Source organism: Aythya fuligula, chromosome 3 (assembly GCF_009819795.1).
Source record: "Aythya fuligula isolate bAytFul2 chromosome 3, bAytFul2.pri, whole genome shotgun sequence".
Lineage (NCBI taxonomy): Eukaryota > Metazoa > Chordata > Aves > Anseriformes > Anatidae > Aythya > Aythya fuligula.
In genome coordinates this window covers 61,465,718-61,489,010 of record NC_045561.1, presented here as the reverse complement: position 1 = coordinate 61,489,010, position 23,293 = coordinate 61,465,718, and the positions used below count along the sequence as shown (strand labels likewise).

At 43.8% G+C, this 23,293-nt stretch overlaps 2 protein-coding genes across 2 annotated transcripts in view; one reads left to right on the top strand and one right to left on the bottom strand.

Annotated features, from left to right (window-relative positions):
* ANKRD6 (ankyrin repeat domain 6) overlaps positions 1-2,285 on the bottom strand; it is a 99,641-nt gene extending 97,356 nt beyond the window's left edge. Inside the window, exon 1 of the mRNA XM_032185415.1 lies at positions 2,211-2,285. The gene's annotated coding sequence lies outside the window, so the exon portion shown is untranslated. The remainder of the gene's footprint in view (positions 1-2,210) is intronic.
* Positions 2,286-3,989: 1,704 nt separating this feature from the next.
* On the top strand, positions 3,990-21,347 carry RRAGD (Ras related GTP binding D). The gene is made up of 8 exons (XM_032183903.1): positions 3,990-3,999; positions 4,632-5,042; positions 9,974-10,269; positions 10,690-10,889; positions 11,909-12,023; positions 16,956-17,098; positions 18,735-18,883; positions 20,737-21,347. The coding sequence occupies exons 1-8, from the start codon at positions 3,990-3,992 to the stop codon at positions 20,886-20,888; spliced, it is 1,476 nt and encodes a 491-aa protein (XP_032039794.1). The 3' UTR covers positions 20,889-21,347.
* Positions 21,348-23,293: the final 1,946 nt, after the last annotated feature.

Below are 23,293 nucleotides of genomic sequence, written 5' to 3'. Positions count from 1 at the left end.
GAAGAGAATGGAGGTGAGACCTGGGTGCTGGACACAAGGCAGGGAAGGTAATTACCCCCTTGCTACACACTATCAGTGCCTGAGGTCCCTCCAAAGTGCAGGTCTACACCTTCTATTTTTGGTTGGACCATTTTTAAAGTCACATGTTTAAATTCCTTAATAAACAACGAGATAAAACAACTTAGTTCCCCCACCCCAAGCAATTACAATTCATTATTGTCTCCTACAAATATCTCCCTAGGCCAATCTTACAAGTGAAATATGGTACCTCATTTGTTGTTTTAAATAAAATACTGCCTTTAGTGACGTGCTGCACTGATGTATCACTAAGAAAGGTACGACTGTGAGCTCTCTGGAAGTTTATCTTAAGTCCTAACTGCTGAATGACAAATCCCAAACTAATGAGAGTAAATAAATAAAACGCCGTTGTCAGATGGCGTAATTAATTTAAGAACCTAAAGTGCTTTACAAACATTCTTTGTTATGCCATCCATCCGAACAGATAAATATTGTTAGTCCTATGGCACGAATTTAGCAAGGAAGGGGCAGCAAGGTTCCTTCTTACATCACAACATGACTCACTGGCAAAGTGCAAAGGTGAAGCTGAAGAAATACAACTTGGGGCTTAATCACTACTACCATGCCCCACAGGTGCCTCATTCCTGAAGATATCATTCATCTAATCAAGTGCAAGAACATCATATGATTGACATCGTGAGCTCCAGCACGTGCCACCTGGGACAGGGCACGATCCTAGGTGCTGCAACTGCTCCATATTGACTTACACCAACATCCCCACCGCTTCTGTTCCCCCAGAAAAGAAAAAAGAGCTCTGCAAAAAGCTTGCAGATCCTGGATGAAGAGGAGGCTGCTCACTTTATTTTTACTGAACCCTTACAGATTGTTTTATTTCTAGTGCTCAAAGTCAGTCTCCAACATGAGGTCGAAAGCGCGATGTGGGTAAATATCAAGAAGTAGGGGAAAGCAAAAACCTTTCCCAAGGGAATATCACCACAAAGTCACTTTTGAATTTGATTAAAGTTTCTTTTCAAACAAACAAGGAGGAGAGAAGCAGCGAGAGCACTTCTGTTCCAGAATTCCCATCCCCTCCTGCCAGGCTAACGGGGCCTCACCAGCACAAACCAGCACGCACCACCTCAACACCGGGCACCTAAACATGGGCTTCACAGACCTTCTGTCCCACCAAAATCTAAGGGCAGGTGCCCAATACGTTATGCAGGTAGTGAATGGTACTTTTGCTACATTCAGGGGACGTAACTTTTCTGCTCGGAACTTGTTGTTAAGCTCTGCATTAAGCCATTACGCTACGTCTTCCTGCCTGCGCTGCAGCTGACGATCGGAAACGTGATCGTGCATCTCCAGAAACAGCACGTTTTCTGAGTCTCCAGAGAACGGAGACTACCAAATACCTGGAACTTGAGCCTGCCAAAATAAGTTGTTACAAGAGTAGCTGCACACCTGGACGTATCACCTGGAGAGCAAGCAAGTTAAGTAAATAACACTCTCTTCCTCAAAACAAGCCATGCACTCAGACAGTGCTATCAGAGGGTCTGCACCATGCCCAGCTAACGCTGCGTGAGCGTTTAGTCCTAGATAGATTTTTACGTGTTTGATTTATAGATAGATTTGTAGATGTTCCTGGCAGATGCTGGCATTAATGTTGGTCGATCATTTTAAGATAATGTGGACAGGCGGTGGGGGGAAGATCACCCACCCATCCTCCTGCCACTTTCTGTGCCTCCAGGTCTTCTCCTCCAGCATGAGGGCGCGGACAACCCGTCCTTTGGGACGGGTGCACTCTCCAAACCCCGATCGCAACCCCAAAGAAACACAAACCCAAGAGCAGGCGGGTTTCGGAGCAGCAGCAGGGCAGCCTCGGGCTCCCGGTGCTGCTCCTGGCACCTTGGCGATGCCGGGTCCAGGCCCCGCTCAGCGGGGAGCCCCCCGGCACGGCGGGGCCGCTTCCAGCGGAGTTTTGGGGTGCTGCCAACAGCGGGGACACCACCCTACAACTTGGCAGCAGGGCGCTGCGGCTCCCCAAACCCGACGAGGACCCGCACGGGCAGGCAGGCAGCGCCCTAACCCCCCCTCCCGGGCTCCCCTTCGGCGGCGCCCCCGCCCCCTTCCCGGGGCTGCAGCCCCCTCCCCGGCCCCGCTTCCCCTCCGAGCAGCCCCGGGACGAGCCCTACCGTCTCCTCCGGAGCCTCCGCCACCGGGCTGGGCTCCCCCGGGCCGCCGGCCCCGGAGGTGGTGGCGGTGGCGGCGCCGGGGCCGTGCCCGCTGCGAGGGCGACACCCAGCGGCAGCGCCCCCGCGGCCTCGGGGTTCGCAGCGGGGAAGGGGGGCAAGGGGATGATGGCCCCCAGGTGAGGGGCCGGGGGGACCCAGCCCTCTCCTTGCTGCAGGTGCAATGCGAGCAACCCGTGAGCTGTGTGTTAAAGAAGTAATTCAGACAGCCACTTTTGTATTTTATTTTTTTTTCCTGTTAAGAAGAGGAATTCCTGAATTCCCTCAGTTGCCTGAGACAGAAAGTTTTTGTCTTGTCTGTGAAACAGGGCTCCTCTCTGACAGAGTCCAAGCACATGCAATGTTATGCACCGCGTATGTGCAAAGACTCAGCCCCGTGTCTACCTGCCCTTACTACCAGTCCCGTGACTGAAGGCATGGCGCAGTTTCATTATGTGCTACAGGCTGTGAAGTTAAATGATGAAAGATTTAAAAATAAAAAATAATTAAAAAAAAAAAAAAAAAGGAAGACAAGAAGGGAAAAGAAAAAAAAAAAAAAAAAAAGAGAGAAAAGGAGGAAAAAGAAAGAGAAAAAGACAAGTGCAGCGGGGACACAGAACAACTTGGTGGCAAAGAGACAGAGGAGGAGTAATTCCTGAAGTTGATGCAGAGCCCAGGTCAGATTACATTGCCGAGGGGTTGGCAGAAATGCTTCAGCCCTACTCAAAAAACCTATCTGGAGTTGAGCCTGGAGTTTGAGTGGCTCTGAACCTGCAGCCGTAGCCAAGCAGGCAGTCGCTGGCATTAGATTTGTGGGAAGAACTGCATTGTAATCAGCCCTGTCATTCCTGAGCTTCTACACCCTAATTTAGCATTTTAATATCTCCAAATTATTCTCAGCGACTGGTGATGTTTCATAGCTCTTTGTACAAAAGAAACCTAATACCGTCAGTCAGGTTTGTGGGCAAGGCTCACTTCCCCTCGCCAGCCTTGAAACCTAACAGCCCTTTCGGTGCAGATGCGATCAGCCAGTACCGGAGTGAGACAGACGGCCCTTTATGACAGACCTGGAAACTTGTCTCCACTTTCAGTCTGGAGTTTTCAACAGACTCATGTCCCCCTGGGCCGTCCCACGACAGAATGCTAGAAACTTCACTGGTAAAAGCTCTTGGTCCCAATTCCTGATAGCAGACTTAGCTTTGAAACACTTCATGTAGCCTTTTGGGACACTGTAAATCTGTTCAGGCAAAACTTCCAAGCTGGTGGATGAGCTGAGGAGAAAGAAAGGCATTTCAACACATTTGCATATGGGTAATTTGTCATGGCATGGCATAAAAAGAGATTTCTCCCCTCCTTCCCCTATGGAAAAAAATGCTCCTCCATTATCTCAAGTGGATTAGGGTGGCCTGGAAAGCCTCCTGATAACAGCGGCACGAAGGGGATAGAAACAGAAAAACATGGAGCTGGAGCATGGCGAGCTCAGCTCCCCGTGCTGCCTTCTCCAGTCCTGTCACCATGGGGTGATGGCTCCAGTGCCCCAGGTGGAGCAAGACATCAGGAGCAGCACCAGGAGCTCCCGAAGCAGGAGCCTCACTGAGGGCGGCGGCTGTGATCTGCCTGTAGTGCTGGTCTGAGGGAGCCATGGCAGGCAGCTGGCTGCAGCTCAGCCTCCTGGGCGCTGAAAAATCCCATCCTCCCATGGAGTTTTTACTACTACAGCTTCTCTGAGTCGTCCCGCATAACATGCCTGACCGTGAGCCGGCAGTGTGGCCAGGTGGCCAAGAAGGCCAACAGCATCCTGGCTTGTGTCAGGAATGGTGCAGCCAGCAGGAGCAGGGGGGTGATCGTCCCCCTGTACTCGGCTGTGGTGAGGCTGCACCTCGAGTGCTGGGTTCAGCTTTGGGCCCCTCAGTACAAGAAGGGCATCGAGGTGCTGGAACATGTCTGGAGAAGGGCTGTGAAGCTGGTGAGGGGTCTGGAGCACAAGTCCTGTGAGGAGCGGCTGAGGGAGCTGGGGGTGTTTGGTCTGGGGAAGAGGAGGCTCAGGGGAGACCTCATGGATCTCTATAGGTACTTGAAACGGAGGTGTGGGGAGCTGGGGGTCAGCCTCTGCTCACAGATAACGAGTGATAGGACCAGAGGGAACAGCCAGGGGAGGTTTAGGATGGCAATGAGGAGACATTTCTCCCCAGGAAGAGCAGTCAGGCACTGGGACGGGTCTCCCAGGGAGGTGGCGGCGCCTCCACCCCTGGGGGTGTTGAAGGAGAGGCTGGACGTGGTGCTTGGGGACACGCTCAGTGTGTGACGGTGCCGGTAGGAGGTGGTTGGACCAGGGGGATCTCGGAGGTCTCCTCCGCCCCTAATGGCCGCGTTTCTGCCTCCCAGGACTGCCTTGGTGGGGGGGGGAGGATTGGGAGGAGAATTGGGGCGCCCTCCACCACTCGGCGGCGGGGCCGCGCGTGCGTGCCCGCGCGCTGAGGCCGGGCCGGGCCGCGGCGCGCTCCGCCCAGCGGCGGGGCCGTGAGGGGCCGCCAGGGGCCGTGAGGGGAGCGGCGGCCGCGCCGCACCCGGGTCCCCCCCGCAGGCAGAGGGGGAGCGGCGGGAGCGCGGCCGGCATGAGCCAGGCGCCGAGGAAGCTGCCGGAGGAGGAGGAGGAGGAAGAAGGGGACGAGGAGGAGGAGGAGGAGGAGGAAGAAGAGGAGGAGGAGGAGGAGGAGATCGCGGGCTTGGGCGGCTACGCCGACGGGGCCGGCTCGTTCTCGGACGGGGACGCGGGGAGCGGCGGCGATGAGGCGTGTGAGTGAGGGAGGGAGGGAGCGAGTGCGCGGGGCCGCGGCCTGCCGGGGACGGGCCCGCAGCTGCGGCTGTCACTCGGCGGGGCCGGCACTGCCCTGCCAGGCCCCGTCCCGGGGCAGCTCCCCGCTAACAGAAAAAAAAAAAAAAAAAAAAAATGCTGAAAAAATCGGCACCGTGACGCTGTGAATCGCGTGCCTCATAGGAGCAGCCCTGTGCGTCCCGGCTGGCAGCAGGCAGCCCGTGCAGGGAGCTTTCTCGGCTAGGATTAAGGCGAGGCTTATTTTAACCCTCCGGATGCCCCGGCCTTCTGTTAGCTCCGGATCTGGGGAAATAGGGGTAAAAAAAGCAGCGTGAGATTTGGATCGTTTAATTTTTATTTTATTTTTTTGTACCTAACTGGGCTGCAGGGCTCTGGGGGCTTTCCTTTTCCAAGTTTCTGCCCTAGCCCTTCCCAGGTCTGTACGGTGAGCAGTCCCAAATCCAGCGTCACAGCCTCGCAGTTCAGCATTTCTCTTCCATTTCAGAGGAATAATGGAAAGGGCAGTGCGAGGAGGACAGCCTCCATGCGTGGCTGTTGAAAGTGAAGGGGGAAGCCAGACCTGAAAGTAAAAATGTAATCTGTGCTTGTGGGCACGCTGGAAAATTCAGAGCTTCATGTTGGCCATCTCTCACCTTGTGCTGCTTTCTTGTCTCTGACCTGAGCTGAAATGACTGCTTCATCTTTTGACTTTACACATGGGGTTGTATTCAAAGACCTTAAAGGCTTGGTTCACGTAAAGCCCAGTCATCTTTTTGATATGCTCCACTAAAACGTATTTGCAAGCAAGGAAACCTCAAAGGTTACTTCCTCAGACACTCCGCAAGTCAGACCCTTGCTGAGTGCCACGCTTGTGGCAGGGGAGAGCCAGGTCTTCTGGTTCTGAGTTTTTCTTTGGCCACAAGAATTTCCTTCCACCAGGCATTTCGGCAATGTTCATAAACCCACAGGAGCTGTACAGCATGGGTGATTGCATATAAGCTTCTTCTGTTAACTCCTTAGGCTCAGGCCATCTTTAATGCTGAAGATGTCCAGTGTATGAGTGTCTGTGTTTTGTAAGTTTTGACAGCATGCTAAGGTGCTGCAAGCATCCCAGCTGCAGACAGTAGCACTGGAAATGCCATGAGATGAATGGGCCTTGTAGGCACAGGAATGGGAAGTATGGGACTGGTCGTTCTCCTCTGTGCAGAAAGGGTGAAAACTTCAGAATAACATAATTGAATTGCATGAGTGGTCAAAAAAAACAAACTACCATAAATCATTATTAGCTCTAAGAGTTGAAACCAGACTCAGGCTTGTTATCTTGTACATGATAAAATGAGCAAAAACTTTTCTTTTGGTCTGGCATAGCTTGAGCAGGTGAGCTGAGAACTGGAGCCTTGATACTGGTGAGATCTCAGAGTACACCTGCCACCACAGCATCCCCTTCACATACAGCTGTGAAGCACTGATAGTCACAGGCTTCTGAAACGTAACTGAAATTGATATGAAGTTTGGGACAGGTTTCCAAAAAATCAGTGAACATCTTGAATAATGTGAAGGAGATGTTGGATTATTGATACTGTGTGTGTCGTGGTGAAACAGGTCGGGACTGCTACGTGCAGCTCTCGACTCTTCAGAGCTGGGCTCGCTCTTCTGCGTGTTGCAATACACACTAATTACGCTCCGTAAGCAAGGACATCACCCAATTCCTGACCAGATTTCTGTAACTGCAGTCCTTTTGTGTTGGGAAAGTGCTTTGGGGTTTGTTAAAATTAATTTGTGAATACTTCAAAGGCTCTGGCCTCTAACCAGCAGTTAGAACTGAAGAGTTAGAACCAGCAGCAAGACTTCTGTTCTTAATGGCTGCTTAGAAAAGTTGAAATGTGAAGGGCTGCTGGTAAGTGTTAGCAACTGCCATTTTATGACATTTTTATTCTATGCAAAAGTGAATGAAGCAGGAAATGTGTTTCATCTAATGAGATGAAAAATTATCTTACCCATTATGGGATAGAGCACAGTTCAGTGTTTCTCTTACACCCATTATAATCTCACTCAGTAACCTAGTCTGGGGAGTTGCAAGGCTACATCTACTGGCATTTCTATGGCAAATTAAAGAAGGAGTTGTCATGCACTCGGGAAAGGAATGTGGGCAGGCAGTGCATCATCCAATTCCTTTACATATAAGGTAATCTCTTAACTCTCTCTCCAAGGAAAGTGCTACAGCAGCACTGCTATCTAGTCAGGTTTGGATAATATTAATTTACATTTCTCTGTCTTCAGCTGGCAGAATTACAAAGGCTAAGTAACAGGCTTACTAGCAGAGGAGATGGCATTCTGCTTGCTAGTAACTGTTTGCACTTGCAGCTCTGCTTCTTTACAATGGTTTTGGGATAAAGCAATTCCTTTCTAGTAAGGATTATGATCGATAAAAATGTATCTGCCTGGAAAAATGTAATACAGCAACAATATAAAGCCCCAAGTTATTTAAAATATTTTTTTTTTAGATACACTTGAGTTTTTAGCTTATCCCTTAAAGGAAAGGGAATGATTTATAGCTGGCTTCTCTTCTACTTGTCTCATGACCTGTCAGCACTTTGGGAACTGCTGACCACCTTCACCAGAATTTGAAGGCAAGAAGCCTCAAAGACGGTAAAGTTCATGCAAGTGTGGTGAAAACTAGCTCTCAGAAGAGAGGAGAGACCCCAGTGAAAGCGTCCTCAGAGAGACAGGCAAGCAGATGCACACGTTTGCTGCGGCAGCACTTGGCTGAGCGGAGCACACGCGCGTTGTGCCGAGCCAGTCAGCGCGTGTCTAGCTGCAGGTCGGCCACAGCACGCCGTATCTGTTACTCGGAGGATGTGTCATAAGACGTGCAGGGGAAGTTGGTGGTGTGGTGGCGAGAGGGAAGGGAAACAGAGTACAAATCCATGGCAAACTGGGCTTCGTAAGTTCTGGTGTGGACAGAGCTAATTGGAGTTTCTTCATTCTCTGAAACGTGCAATAAAGCATTGACCCAAAGGCTGTTTTTCTTATATAAAGAATTATTTCTTTATAAAAGAAATATAAATGGCCTTTATAAAGAATTTTCTTCAAACCAGGTCTTGTAAAGCTTGAATAAATATTTTCCCTCCTGACAGTCAAGGTGCAAATTGCAGGATGTATGGATATATGAACGTTAATGAAATATTGGCTATAGTTTTGGCAGCTGTAGAGAATTTGTGGGGTGAAGAAGAGAGTGGGGTGAAAGAAACTGTTAAATCCCGTGACTGGTTTGCTTCCTTGACAAGCCTGTGCCCCGCGGAACATAAAACACTGTCAGATTGTCCTATTTTTATCCCTGTTATTATTCCTCTGCAAGCGTGAATTATTGTAGGCACATGCTTCTTGCAGTCCCAGAAAGATGATATTGGTGGTGATGATATTGCAGTGTGCTGTCTGGGGTTTATTACTTCCCAAATGCCGCTGCCTGTGGATCAGCAGGACCTGTCCCTTGCTGCGTTACCAACACCCTGCTGCTGTTTTGCTTGAAGGCTTTCATCTGTGCACTGCTGCATCTGTAGGTGGCAATTGACAAGAGCACAGTAAGTGATAAGACCTGGCAAGGCCTTGCAAATGTATTTAAAACGCAGAGGATCTTACAGATAATTAGTTCTGTCCTAATTGCCTGTGCTTTCCGTCACTGGGGTGCCCTGGGCTCACGCTGAGTGGCGTGGCTGCTCGTGAGCCAGCAGGTGGTGCCAGGGGGATGGATGTTGTGCACACACCGCCAGTCGGTTGTGAACCCCAGTTCCTGGATAACAAACGCTCAGGAGGCACAAAGGGACACAAACAAGATTCCGGACATTCCTGGTGGGCACATCCTGCTTGGCTTTCACGTGAGAACAGATTTGGTAGCTGCGTGTGGGCGTAAACTGTTCTCCTGGGCAAAGGACCCTTCCAAGCTTTCTGCGTTCTTCAGTCCGCAGGGCTATGTGATAAATGGGCAGCCTCACACTGCTGCTTCTGTGCTGCTGCTTCTGGATTTTGGTACTCTTGGAGTAAAAATGATCCCTTGGAAGTATGCAGGGCATATGTAGGAAGGATGTTTGTTTGAACAAATGTGTTTCTCTTTTCTTGCAATTCAAAATTCACCTTAGCAGAAGAAGAGCAAGAAATACAATTACGCAGTGCCCTGAGTTACGTTGAATAGTCTGTTATGCGGTAGGTGGGAGAAGGCCTGCCCAACAGCTACTGTGTTCAGCCTGTCCCAGCACTCAGAAATGTTCTGCTTCAGTCACACCAGTTTCAAATTAGGGCAGGTAACACAGCTGAACCACTTCGTTCCCAAGCATTTGTTTTACACACAGGCAAGGGATATGCTGTAAACTTACAGTCTGTAAGATGCTGTTATCTGATAAGTAACACAAATTATTCAACTGTGGGAGAAATCTTTACCTTACAAATGAGCTCAGTGCTATTTTGAGTTCCCATAGAGGAAATGTCTGCCTGCTGAGTTGTCTTCTTCCAATAGCTCCTGGGATGTGTGATTTCCTTTTTTTTTAAAGGAAGGAAACCTTCATGTAGCTTTTTGAAGTCACACAAACATAACTAACACAAACACGCTTCTTGCTTTCATGACCTAGCTGTCAGTTGACAAGGATAGCTAGAGAGGATATTCTTTTTTCAATAGAAACTGAGCTATCATACTTTCTGCAGTCTCTGTTACAGGTGAGAAGTAGGTTTTATGATGGTGTGTACTGAGGGGCAAAGAATCCAAGTTAAAACATCTGCAGGACCACTCCCTAAGTTTAAAAATCAGCAATATTTGCATAAATCCAATAAAAATGGTCAAAAAAATGTCGAATATATATTGTCTGTCAGTCACTAATTATGTTGTTATAATATATTACTCTTCTTGCATGATTTTATTCAGTTTTGGATTTCAACGATCCCTTCAGTACCGAAGTTAAGCCAAGGATCCTGCTCATGGGCTTGAGAAGAAGTGGGAAGTCTTCCATTCAGAAAGTTGTCTTTCACAAAATGTCACCGAATGAGACCCTCTTCCTGGAGAGCACAAACAAGATCTGCAGAGAGGACGTGTCCAACAGCTCCTTCGTCAACTTTCAGATATGGGATTTTCCTGGGCAAATTGACTTCTTTGACCCTACGTTTGACTATGAGATGATTTTCAGAGGCACTGGAGCACTGATATTTGTTATTGACTCTCAGGTAAGAAGAAAAAGGGGAGGGGGGTGCATTTAAACTACTTTTGTCTTTTCTTCCTTCAGCAACAGGCAGATAGATTGGAACGTGTAGATTTTTTCAAAGAAAATAAATAACTTACGGTTACAAACACACATTAAAAAAAAAATCGTTAAAACTTGAAAAGCTGCTAGGTTATTTTTAAGTCTGTCTCTCTTTGCAAGATGTTTGAAACAGTTAACTAGGTTGCTTTAGCATTTGAAGGTTCTTGTTCAGACTCCCAAATGCTGACAGGGAGAAATTGGTGCAGTTGCTAGATATAGGCTGCTGTCTATCATAAGAAATAAGATATTCGTTGTTGAGCTGTAGCATTTTCTAAAAGTAATTATTGTAAAATTTCAGTTATTTTAAAGAACTTTCCTAGGTTTTCTATTTTTCCTTCATTAGGATGATTACATGGAAGCATTAGCTCGGCTGCATCTTACTGTGACCAGAGCCTATAAAGTGAATCCAGACATCAACTTTGAAATCTTTATCCATAAAGTGGATGGTTTATCTGATGATCACAAGATTGAAACGCAAAGAGATATTCACCAGAGGGCAAATGATGACCTTGCAGATGCTGGATTGGAGAAAATCCACCTCAGGTGAGAAAAGCTGCTGTACAAAGAGCCTTAAGTTGAAGAAAAGCAGTTTATTTAACAAGTTACTATTTTGCATTCTCTTGAAGTAGTAGAAAACGAGATTTTGACATACGGAGGAAAAAATTAGTCACAGATACTGTATTTGAGCTGAGCCAAACAAAGTATTTTATTTCTGAGTGTTTCCTTGGAAGGCAAGATAAGGAGGGGAAGTGCCTAAAAGCACAACAAATATGCCGAAGTCCTACCAGTATTTTTGCTGCAGCTGCCGTCTTGAAGTAAGAACCATGGGCAGTGGAACCAGCTGGTAGTGTAGATGCTTTCTACATCACTTTTGTCTCCTTCAAAACCCCTCCTCTGCCTCGCAGCCCCCTCCCAACCACTAGTCCTCACTGCTTTGGCCTTCTCAGAGCCACTTGGGAAAACAGGTGTTCTCTCTTTTCCTTGTGTCTGGTGTTAAAGCAGATTATTGGAGCAAGTAGTTAAAAACAAGGGACTGATGCAGACCGGGATACTAGGCAACATGAAGTTTTCATGTCATCCTTAGCCCTTAAAGCCAAGTAAAAATACTCATGTAAGCAGAGAGACCTGTTTTGCTGACATGCCACCTCATGCGCTCATAAAAAATGGTGTTGTTGCATTGTTAAATTGGACCACAGCTTTCAAAAAGTGAGTCACAACAGACTTATTCAGTAATGTTCCTCTCCTGCAATTTGAAAAATATTTTCCTAAGGTTACCAAGGTGGGAGTTGCATCATGAAGTTCTCCATCAGGTGCTAATTTGCAGTGTCTATTTTTTTTTGTCGTGTAGAGATGCGTAGACCCATGCCAAGCGTAATCCTGAGAATTTAGTTTCTGTATGAAGTCCTGTGCTTCAATCATAACATGTGACTTTATCACAAGGGGTAATTGTGTAATTGCAGGCACTTGCTGTTTGACAATATTTCATTTCACTCGTAGTATGAAAGGTACATCGTGTTCACAGTATGTGGCTAAAAGGAAAATGTGGTGACGTTTTTTTCCAGCTTTTATCTGACAAGCATATATGATCATTCTATATTTGAAGCATTTAGCAAAGTGGTACAGAAACTGATTCCACAGCTCCCAACACTGGAAAATCTGCTTAACATCTTTATTTCAGTAAGTACTTGTTACATACTTTGTCTGTAGACCTAGCTATGTCCAACATTGCATGTTCAGCTGTTCTGTTCACTGCCTGCTGAGAGATTGTGAACACTGTGAGCTTTCAGAGAAATGATCAAAGCTTAGATGGAAGGCGCCCACCTGCAGCTAGGCCTCACCTCCCTATTTGTCTAACAGTGCTGCTGAGACTTAGTATTTCCTGAGGGAAAACGACAGTGGGTTAGCAGCCATCACTTTTCTGCTCATGTATCCAGGTGAATGTTGCAAAGGTCTGTGCTGCATGCATTGCTTAAGTGCTACTTGGAATTTGTGCAGATAAATTCTTAAAGGAGCATCATCTAGTCTGACCTCTTATGTAGAGCTGGCTATGGTACTTCCTAGAATTAATTCTACTTTGAAGTTTACCTCTCAAGAAAATCTTCTCATCCTAATGTTTTTAGAGGTAGAGGCCATGACAGCTTTCACAGCTTCCACAGTTACTCCTGAGCTCAGTTAGGGAGCTTTGTGTAATGGCTTGTTACCACTGTGGAGGTAATTGCTTGTTCCACTGTTCCTGGCCGTGTGCTCCCTTTACTTCTTTGTGCTGGTTGTGACACATGCCTGTTCCCTTCTGGAGTCACTCTGACACATGCTCACGCAGCAGAAGGCTGTCCGGTTCTTCTGATGGTTTAATTTAGTCAAAAGCTTTTAATGGAAGAGTCCAACACGCTCGTCTTTGGGCACAAGATAAGAGATGGGGACATGTGGCCATGAGGAAAGGCGAACACAGTCAGTAGTTTGTGAAAAAGGGGAACTCCTTCTGGTGGTCATGGATCCAGCTCCAAAAATGGCACCTTTTCTTCTCACAGCACTATGATTTTGCACATTGCATCTGGCATTAATTTGTCAAACTTCAGTGTCCAAGCAAGGCGTTTTGTTTTGCCTTTTTGTGATTCTGAAGTAATGAAACTTACTTAATAGCATTCAACAGCCTGCAAGATAAAATTAGACTTCACAGTTTCTCAGTGTGGGGTGTGAAAATTGAGGGAGAGGGAGTTGGATGTGCTGCTGAAATGGGGGAGCTAGGAATGTCTTTCCAAAGCTTATTTTCTTACTATTAGGCAATTGATGATGACATTTCATAACGAAGGTTTTATTGCAAAGATATGGTTCCACCAAAATGGCTGGACTGTACGCCAGTTATCATCCAGCCACTTAGGATAGAAAAATAATGAAAGGAGGATGATTATAGCTCTGGAGCAATTTGATATTATTCTGAATATGCTGCACAGTATTAACAAGGAGGTTGTCTGAATGGTAATTGTCCTGGTGCCAGAGCCACCCCGGTCACTCATGCCAGGAGCCTGATCTCTTTATGGGGTCTCCTTGCCGTTTGGAGCTGAAGAGTTTGTACCAAACCACTACATGAATTGGGCAGGAGCAGTTTTCTGGATGATGGCAGTTGCTTGTGCGTCTGGGGCATGCATGAGGAGGGTCCCATAACGTGTAAAATATCAGATGTAATTGGTAAGGAGGAGCCACTCTTTCAAATGAACGGGAAGTTCAGAGAAGTGCTTCTGAGAGAGATATTTCCCCTACACGGTAAGGGCAGGAGTCTCAGACTGTGTTTGTATGCTCCAAATAGAGCATAATCCAGTTTGGTAGTGGCGTAGAGCAAGACATCGCCGCATCGCTGTGTCCTCAGTGCGCTTGCCTTCTGTTTTTAGGAGCATCTTGTGTCTGTAGACAGGAGACTTGGAATGACTCGATTTAATGAGAAGTTTCGGAAGACTAAACATCTTCCTCCAGCGTAGCATTAGTGGGCGCCTCTTTACTTTAGCAACTTACTGACAACAAGTCAGGTTAGGAATCCTGACACAGATTTTGGTCATGCCTTGCCTCGGGAAGCCAGTGTGTCGGGTGTCAGTGTGGGCGTGTTGGTGTTCCTGTGCGAGTTGTAGCAACATTCATGAGGATGTGCTTTCATTTATGCCACGAACACTTCCAACACAAAAGCTGGTGACTACAGAAATAGATCTACGATCACCCCTGAGTTCACCTCAGGTTTTTACACCACTTTTACAGTGGCACAGTGTGTTAGCTCGTACAGCTTGTATATTTGAGCATCCATCAGCATGCTAATACTGCTGCTACATGTTTTTTTGTCTTAACTGTCTGTAAAATGTGAAGCAATAGGTGGTTTGGCATTCAGAACCCATGTAAATCTTGGCTAACATTCTACCAGCTTCTTAGAGAGGAAAGTCTGTTTATTTATTTATTTATTTATTATTCCTATGGCCTTAGCAAGCCGTCAGGTTGTGTGACATGGGAATGTGGATTTTTCTTTTTAAGTGCTGTTAAAAACAGTAAGCTATCACAGTGAATATAAAGTTCAGTATAATTTTGTTTAACAATTTAATAATCTGTAAATTAAGCTATAGTACACGAAATCTTCTGTTTCCCACAAAACCTGTTTAACTGTCCAAAATTCATTTCTCTCTACAAATGACTAGTGATATCCTTAAGGTGCATTTCGAAACTACATATTAGGGCCAAAGAAGGAAAGGGATAGGCTTGTTTACCCAACCTAACAGTTGCTTTCATACTGTCATTTTCCCTAACTGATTGTTAATAATATAATGTCTCTTTGAATAGTGTTTTTTATTGTTTTTTTTTTTTATTATTATTATTCAGTGTTTCCTGACTTCTTATGACTTCATAATCACTGTTTGTACTGGTATTTTTTTTTCCTTGAGAAATTTCCTCATAAACATTCTGACAAATTCTTTGCTTTTGTAGTTAGAGGCATAATATAAACCCTGACAAACGAAATCAGTGAGGTCATGTGGGTACAGTTCAGTGGTCACTGATACTGCCAGCCCGTCCTACCCTTTCACAAAGGTTTCTGTCACCATACAGAGTTTGACAGAAGCAAATGCGTGCCATTTTCCCAGCAAATCCCACCACAATGTATTAGTTTCAGCTAAAGACAATGATGGTTTAAGTTAGGATGCCGAGCTACCAGCACGTGTAACCGCTGGCATGGCAGACTTCTCCAGATGCAAACCTTTTAAACTGTCACTGCAAGTGCACACAGGCTGCAGCTGCTAGAGCTCTGAGATGGGTATGCCACCTCTCATTCTTAGATGCTACAATATTGTCACTTCAATACTATTGTACTTAGAGCAGGTTGGATATAGCTAGGTCCTGTTCAGCTTTTTTTTCTTCCATATGTCCAAGGATGGAAGCTCCACAACCTCTCAGGTTGTCATGCTTCTAGTGCTTGATGATCACTCATGCCAAAAAACATTTTTTTTGTCTTGTATCAAGTCCGAATTCAGCTCTTTTGCCTCTTGTCCTTTGACACCGTAGCTTGGAGAAGAGATGTGTTGCCTTCCACACACCCTCCCATTAGGTATTTGTAGACAGCAGTGAGCCTTCTCTTCCTCAGGGTGAACAAACCCTGTTCTCTCAGAGTCTCCTTGTACATTGTGTGCTTCAGCTCCTGGACATAAGGTATCCAGAGGGTGTACTTTGTCTTGAAAAGTTATTTTTTTATTAATGAATTACAGAAATGGGCCATACATGAAGTTCCATAAAGAACTGCAAGAATGTAATCTGTTACTGCTATTGATTTATTGACGGGTGTTTCCAACCTTAGTTGTGTGTCCAGCAGTAGAAGAATTAAACTTTAAAATGAAAATATCCAAAGTAATGCTGATCAATGTACAATGGCATACCAGGGGCCAGAATCTTTCTGCTTATTTCAGAGGAACTGGAAAGTGTGAGGGTTACTTTTTAGTCTCTTAATTAGGTGTTAAATGGCTCACTTAGAAAAGAAAGAATAAGGAAAAGAAAATTTCTGTAACTACAAAGGAAACAGTAACTAATAAAACTTGTTATGGCTTTTCAGAGTGTTTTTGACAGTTACAAAACTGCTGTGGCAGCAGTCCCAAACCATACTGAAAAGGAAGCCCATATATGGGGAAAAAATATTGTTTGATGGGAGAAAGTGGATTCTTTTCCTGTGTATTTGGATTATGAAGCATGTTTGTCAGCTTGAGCTTTAGCAATACTGGGAAATTGTCCTTTGTGTTCATCCTGGGACAGCTGCCCAGGTGCAAACCCTTGATATCAGCAAGCAAAGCTGCGGCTTTCAGTTAAACAGTACACATTTTCCTTTTTTTTCTCCCTCCAGGAAAGAGAGGTTTACGATAGTTTACCTTATCTGCACAAAGGGTATGAGCTGAAACAACTAGCATTCCTGCCTAGCCTCTGAGAGCTGCAAATACGATACAGCTTCAGCATGGAGAGTCTTGATCAACTTGGCAGGATGACAGGAGCGTAGATGTTGTAGTACTAGCAAGCCTTGACATCATAAAAATAACTTTAACCACCAGTTCCACATGAAAAATGAAAGAGTGCTATCGAAACAGTGGTCTTTCTCCTATGATCCTAAAAGATCTAAGGAACAAGGCAGTAGAACAGCTACAGGCCCTGGTGAGACTGCTTCTCATTTTCTTTGAGGAATTAGTTCCTGACTCCTACTGCCTCCTTTGTCCTCAACTTTTCCTTTTCATTGTTTCCATCAGCTTATGTGTTCAGTTTTCTTTTTATGTCCATTCTCACAATCAGAAACAAGAAGCCAAAATCTTGGTCTTGCATTTTTCACTGAAAATAAATGTAATTTATCCAGATGCTTTCCAGAGAGGAAGCTGGGGAGTCTGACTTGGCTCAGAGGCAGAGACATTGAAAGATCTTCAGCCATTACAGCTTGCTACAAATACTTCAGTGCTCTAAAGTTCTTTGAAAATGAGCTTGATTGCAAATTAACTCCCGCTTACTCAGCCTAACTTTTTGTATAGTAGGCAAGCAGGGGAACAAAAAAAAAAGCTTGGTAGTAATTTGTAGATGTGGCTTACATTTTCTTTTTCTTTTTTCTTTTAATAGAATTCTGGGATCGAAAAAGCATTTCTCTTTGATGTAGTCAGTAAGATCTACATTGCAACGGATAGCACTCCAGTGGATATGCAAACTTACGAGCTCTGCTGTGATATGATAGATGTTGTGATTGACATTTCGTGTATATATGGGTAAGTAAATTGTTAACGTCTTTCATGGAATCTGATCTCAAAATTGGAATGCTGTGGGTGTAAACAATAACGAGGAGGAGTAATTTATCAGGGCAGGGGAGAAGGAGGAAATGGCAGGCCTCTGAGGTGCAGATCAACTGCCGGCAACAAACTGTTCCCTGTTCAGCGTCTCATGTGAGGACCTTCCTCTTTCTATGTATTTTTTTTTTTTTTTGTAGGAAGGAGTGGTGAGTAGTTTTGTAGTAGTTTTGTTTACTTTAATAGCTAGTGGCCTCTACTGCAGAGAGCTGCTTCACTCTTCCTTCAATTGTTTGCCCTCTCTTCCCTGTGTTATGTTGGTATTTTTCAGCTTCCCCTCTGTATCCTTTAGCAACTGGAGAACTCCTGGAGTAGCTTACTCCGCTCCTTGCAAGTTCTATTGGTGTTTATGGCTTGCTCCACTGCAATGTCAGCTGCTCCTGAGGCAGGCGGGGGCACACTAAGAATTAGTGCATTACTTGGGGGCTAATCCACAGTATGCTTATAAAAGCGTGGTAGTCCTTGTTAGTCTGGGATTCCTACCAGTTTTTTGTTGCAGTCTTAGAGAAAGTATGGTGCACAATAAACATCAGAACTTGAAAAGAACAACAAATTGTTCAATACCTCTGTAAAACTTTTAAAGTTGTGTATCTTTCAGATACTGGATTTGGTCACTTCAGTAACTGTACAAGAATTTGTGTTTTCGAGAGGTGTGCAGTCAAGGATTCTGACTCTGTAGCTTTTTTATTTTTATACAAAGATACAGCTGTGTAGTTCAGATGACTGCATTTAATTATTATCTGCACAACATCACCTGGGGGGCACTGTAATTCCAAAATGTCTCTCTGCCACTGACTTTGTGTGATCGTGTAGCATTTGCCACCAGAAATCTGTCACATTTTTTAGGTATAGACTGAAGATATGACACTAGAATTAATTTCTTGTTTTTCATTCCTGGAGCATCTATGGATTTTGCTATTTTAATATATTATTAACTCTAGTTATTCTGGGAGACTGATGATAACTTCCCATTTAACAAGATCTGTGTGTGCATTCAGGAATGAAGGTAAAATTACAAGGTCCAAAGCTAATACAGTGATCATCATGAGGCATCATCTGTGAAAGAGAAATCTCTTCATGATATGATGCTGCAAAAGCCAATGTGTCTCATGAGGAAGGTCTCATGATGGCTTAAATTATCAGTCAGCTGCCACTGCTTAAGCAAGGTTGTTGGATTTGGAATTATCAATACAGATTTAGTGGTTCACGTGTTTTAGATGAAGTTGTAATGCAGTGCATTGAATAAAAGAAGGCAGACAGCCTTGTAGTAAATGGTTTGCAAAAAATAGGGCTCCAGTTCAGATACTTGGCAATCTGATTTCTAGCCCCAGATCTAAGATCTGTTGTGTGTTTGGATAAATTATTTAATCTCTGCGTCTATGTAGTTTACATAGTTTTTACATAGTGGGTGGCTTAGAAAAGAGTTTCCGTGAAAGATTAAAAAAAAAAAAAAAGTCTTAAAATTTGAGATTATTGGGTGAAAGAACCAATATGGAAATACATTTGTTAATACACCTGGTGTTTTACCTTGTTTGTTTGTTTGAATATTGCCCTTTAGGCTTAAAGATGATGGCAGTGGAACTCCTTATGACAAAGAATCAATGGCAATCATAAAACTGAACAATACAACTGTCCTTTATTTAAAAGAGGTGACAAAATTCCTTGCTCTTGTTTGCTTCGTCAGAGAAGAAAGCTTTGAGAGAAAAGGTATTTTTCCCTGTTCTGATATTGCATTGCATTTACTTTATACTAATGAATTAATGCATAACTGTGTGATTGTCATTAGCTGATAAAGTCTCTAGCTGTACAGCAAATATTGAAGGTAAGTACAACTTGATAGAGCTTACATAACGTGTTTGAAAGCACGAGGTATTTGTGCTGGCATTAAGATAAGATGAAATCATAAACGTATTTGACAGCTTTCTAGTATGAAAGCACACAGTTTACATCCAGTGCAATAAAGCTTCCATCTGCAACAGGAGAACGTGTCAATTTATCTTGGCTAACGTCGCTTTGTACCTATCGGTACCAGCATATGCATTTGGAACAGCTTGAGTGCCATAACCAAGGGAACTTTACTGAAACTGGCTGACAGAAATACGTGCTTGCTTTTTCTTTGAAAGAAGGCTTTTAAAAAGCAGCATATTTGGGAAGCATGTTTCATATTTTTCTATTTCATATTTTGCAGTTAAAAGTGTGTAACGGTTCTTGGTTGTATTGATCTGACCCTGGGCAAGGTCAATACTGAGCGCTTAGTTCATTATCACTCTGCTGACTGTCGTGGTCACTGAGTTGCTGGCCTCTGTCACATGTCCTGAGACTGAAACTGAACAGTGGAAGAATGAGCCATCATTTTGGCCTGTGACCTCCCCCTCCTTGTGAGATTAATTCACCAGTTGCTGTGTTTGTGAATGCAATACTCCTCTCATCTCTGCACTAAGAAATGTTACTTTAGCATACACACTGACAAGGCTGCTCCAGAAAATACACCTTGATGAGCAAACGCTCATTAGGCTTTGTCCACAGTTGTCAGATTGTTTTATTTACATAGTTTGGGACTCTCCATGCAGTAGTCAGTACTCCTTAACAGTATAATTGTAGTATTGTAATGCAGATTAAATTTGGTGTCTGGAAACTTCCACATAATATTTTGTCTGAACTTAAGGGAGAGGGAAAACAAATCCTGGGGGGGAAAAAAAAAAAAAAAAAAAGTAAATCAGCATGACATAGTGGATTTAAGCCATTTCAAATATGGATCATCTCCTGTTAAGGAAATTTAGGTGGAAAACGCTATGGTATTTGATTTAAGAAAGCTTAATTAAGACAGCAATTACCTTGTACGAGGTCCTAAGCCCAGTACCAAAATTCTAAAAGTATATTGCTGTATTAGACATTTTGTAGCACCCAGCAAGTCTTCGGAGTGACTGCCAATATGGCTTTACAGCTTTTCTGTGGGATCATGTTCAACCCACTCACACGGTTAATATTAACTGCCTACTATGGATGTATGTATAACAACATAGCTATCATGTTATTTTTCAATTACAGTGTAAAATGAAGTATAACTGGCTGCTATTTGGGAATATGGCTATCGAGTATCCATTTCAAAGCCTGTGCATTATCAAAATGAAAACTCTTTGACTACTAGGTGCTACTTATTTTTATCACAATTCCTATGTAATGCAAAGTCACAAAATGACACCGTAATTTGGGAAATAATTTTTATTGTAGCATGCTGAACACTTCTCCAATGCTCTTAAGTTAAAGCTTTGTAATCTGCCAAGGCACTTCTTCTGTGTATCTTCTCTTAAGACTAATATGTGTATTTAATACAGGATACAGCATGGAACTGTAATGCTCACTGAATTGCTTGTATTTATCAAATATACTTTTGCTTAGCATAGAAAAAATTGCTTAGAAAATTCACAGATTGTGACTTCGAGAAAGAGGAGTGTGGTATTTCAGTAAATGTAGAATATAAACAAATCTGTCATTACTTAATTTGTGTAAAATTTGTGCAAATGTCTTTATTAATATGGAAAACATTTTTGTCTCTGTAGGATTAATAGACTACAATTTCCATTGTTTTCGGAAAGCCATACAAGAAGTATTTGAAGTGAGAATGAAAGTAGTAAGATCTCGAAAACATCAAAGCCATGTGCAAAAAACCAAGAGACCCACTCCCAATGGGACACCAAGAATGCCACTGTAACTGAGGTTTTGTAGACTGTGGCGAGCAAAACTTTCATGAAGTTGATGTGACTTCTGCATCTCATTGCACTGCGTGGAGAGGAAAACCAGTGGGACTGATGTATTATATGAATTTCCCTGAATGTTCAGAAAGCACTGTTTAAATATTTTTATCCGATCAGTTTTTTTAATATAGTGAGCACTTTGAGCAAAATGTTGTATATATAAGCATTGAGGTGAACACTTGTAAGAATTTTCTTAATATATGCTGTAAACCTTTTTCATGCCATATTAAGAAAAAACAGCTGTGACAGAAATACTGGGTACATAATTTGCACTTTTTCATGTTTTCCTTGTGGAGTTGGACTTTGATAAACTTAGTTTTTATGGTGATTTTGATGCATGGTGTCAGGTAAAATGTATGCTGTAGTTTATTTACCTGCTACAATCGAATTGGTTAGTAAACAATTAAGAAAACTTGGTACAAGGCCTTTTAAAATTTGTGACAGTTAATACCTAACATTCATACAGATCTAACTTCATATATTTTTTGATTTATAATCTGAAGAATAATTTTGAAGTATTACAGCAATAAGTACCTTACCAGGGATCATAACTGGTAGGTAAATATTAGCTTTTATAAACCAGGTTTTTGGCCAAATTTCATCTAGAGTTCTCCATAACACTGGTAATGCCCTCTGGGTCTATTTAAATTATTTACCTCAGCACATTTACCAGTTAAATACCTTTCTATAAAGACAACTGTTTTGTAAAATGGCTCTATGTTGCACTGGTATTTTTATAAGGCTTCGGAGGAGGGTGGTGTATCTGAAAGGTCGAATTTACATTACTAAATTTGTTTTGAGAGCCTGCACATCTGCAGCTGGTGCAGTGAAGAATCTGTGCGTGTTTCCTTTCCACCCTGCCATTCAGTTCCTAGTTGGAAGAAGAGCTCTTTTTTTTTCCCCAGTCCCACTGCAAACCAATTGCACATGTGTTCCAGCGGTGTTGCTCTTGGGAGTGGGAAGAGCCTGACTTGCATGGAAGGCAGCTTGCAGTACACCAAAAATGGGTAAGGGGAGCTATGCTTTACTCAGTCCTACAATAATCTGCCCCTAGCTGATCATCTGGGAGACAGAATTTGAAAGTTTTGGCTTAGCTAAGGCAAGGCATAATGCTGCATGTCTAGCAAGTAAAGAGCTCCCCGTGTTTGCTGGCTTTTGTTGAGAAAGGAAGGGTTTAACCTGCAGTGAGCAAGGCTAAATTTAGTGGTGGTTTGAATGCAAATGCAAAGTTTCTGTATGCTATATATGACACATGGACAGACCTTGAGGCTCTAATACTGCACTGAATATAGGAACTAGGAGGGCTGCGTGGCACTGAATGCAATGGCTCTCTTCACAAACATCTGCCGAAAGAAAAAAACACAGTAGTTTCCAAGCCCTTTACTGCTGCCTGATACACGTGACTTGCTTATCTGTCTGGAACAAGTTGGCCATTTTGGCATGAGGCTATTGAGTATACGTGGAGTTCTTGGAAATAGCTGTTAGTCAATAGAGGGATCTAGGCTCCATAATGTAGGATTTGATCAGGAATGCAGCTCTGAGTGCTGAGGAAGGTGAGAAGCGTTGAGAGTAGTCAGAAGTATTGGTCCTGGTGGCAGTGTGAAGAGTAATGACTGTAGCTGTAATGAAAGCAGAACACTTCAAAAATACAGAGTTCGGTTTTGGTCCTGTCACCACCTGCTGTAGGTGAGTGTGGCTTCTCTGACCGTGCCCCTCAGTTAAAGTAAAGCTCTTTTCAGAGCTCACCCCAGAAATGGTGGGTAAGAGCTGCCTTTTCACAACTCTCCAGTCCCCAGGACTTCTATTGAAGGGCGGAATTTTCCACCACACATTTGTCTTTCGTTTTGTTGAGACCCACCGTTGTGATACAATCTCTGTTTTTCTCCCTTCCCTCCATTCAGGTTTATGTGAGATGAAGAACAGCTACCAGCGTGCATCATTTGTTGGGCGAGACATTTAAAAAGTGTCTCATACTGGCTGTGGTATGAATGCTACCTAAAGAATGGAGTTTTCTCATGTTTGCCCTGAGATCTATATAGTCATGCATACCCGTGTACTTAGAGAGACTATCAACTTAATTAAGCCTTTCATTTACCATTAAGTTCCCTTAAGAATTTGACATTGACTACGTTGTATAATTTAGTGGAGGTGGCTTTAGCTAATACAAATCTTCTAATTGGATATTATCAGAGTAAGAATGATTTTCTTCAGATTTGTGTTTCAAACACGTTCAATTATGAAGTTGAAAGAATGTGAAAAAACATTAATTTTACTCTAACTTTGGTGTTTTTCAGTTTAGGCAATGACTCGTGTGTTTCACTTTTGAGTAATTTTCTGTTTAGTGACTCAGATTTTTATGTAC

Coding starts and splice junctions, on each gene's coding strand:
- RRAGD (XM_032183903.1), top strand. Junction 10,270..10,689: donor TATTTGTTATTGACTCTCAG/GTAAGAAGAAAA, acceptor TTCCTTCATTAG/GATGATTACATGGAAGCATT. Junction 18,884..20,736: donor AGAAAGCTTTGAGAGAAAAG/GTATTTTTCCCT, acceptor TTGTCTCTGTAG/GATTAATAGACTACAATTTC.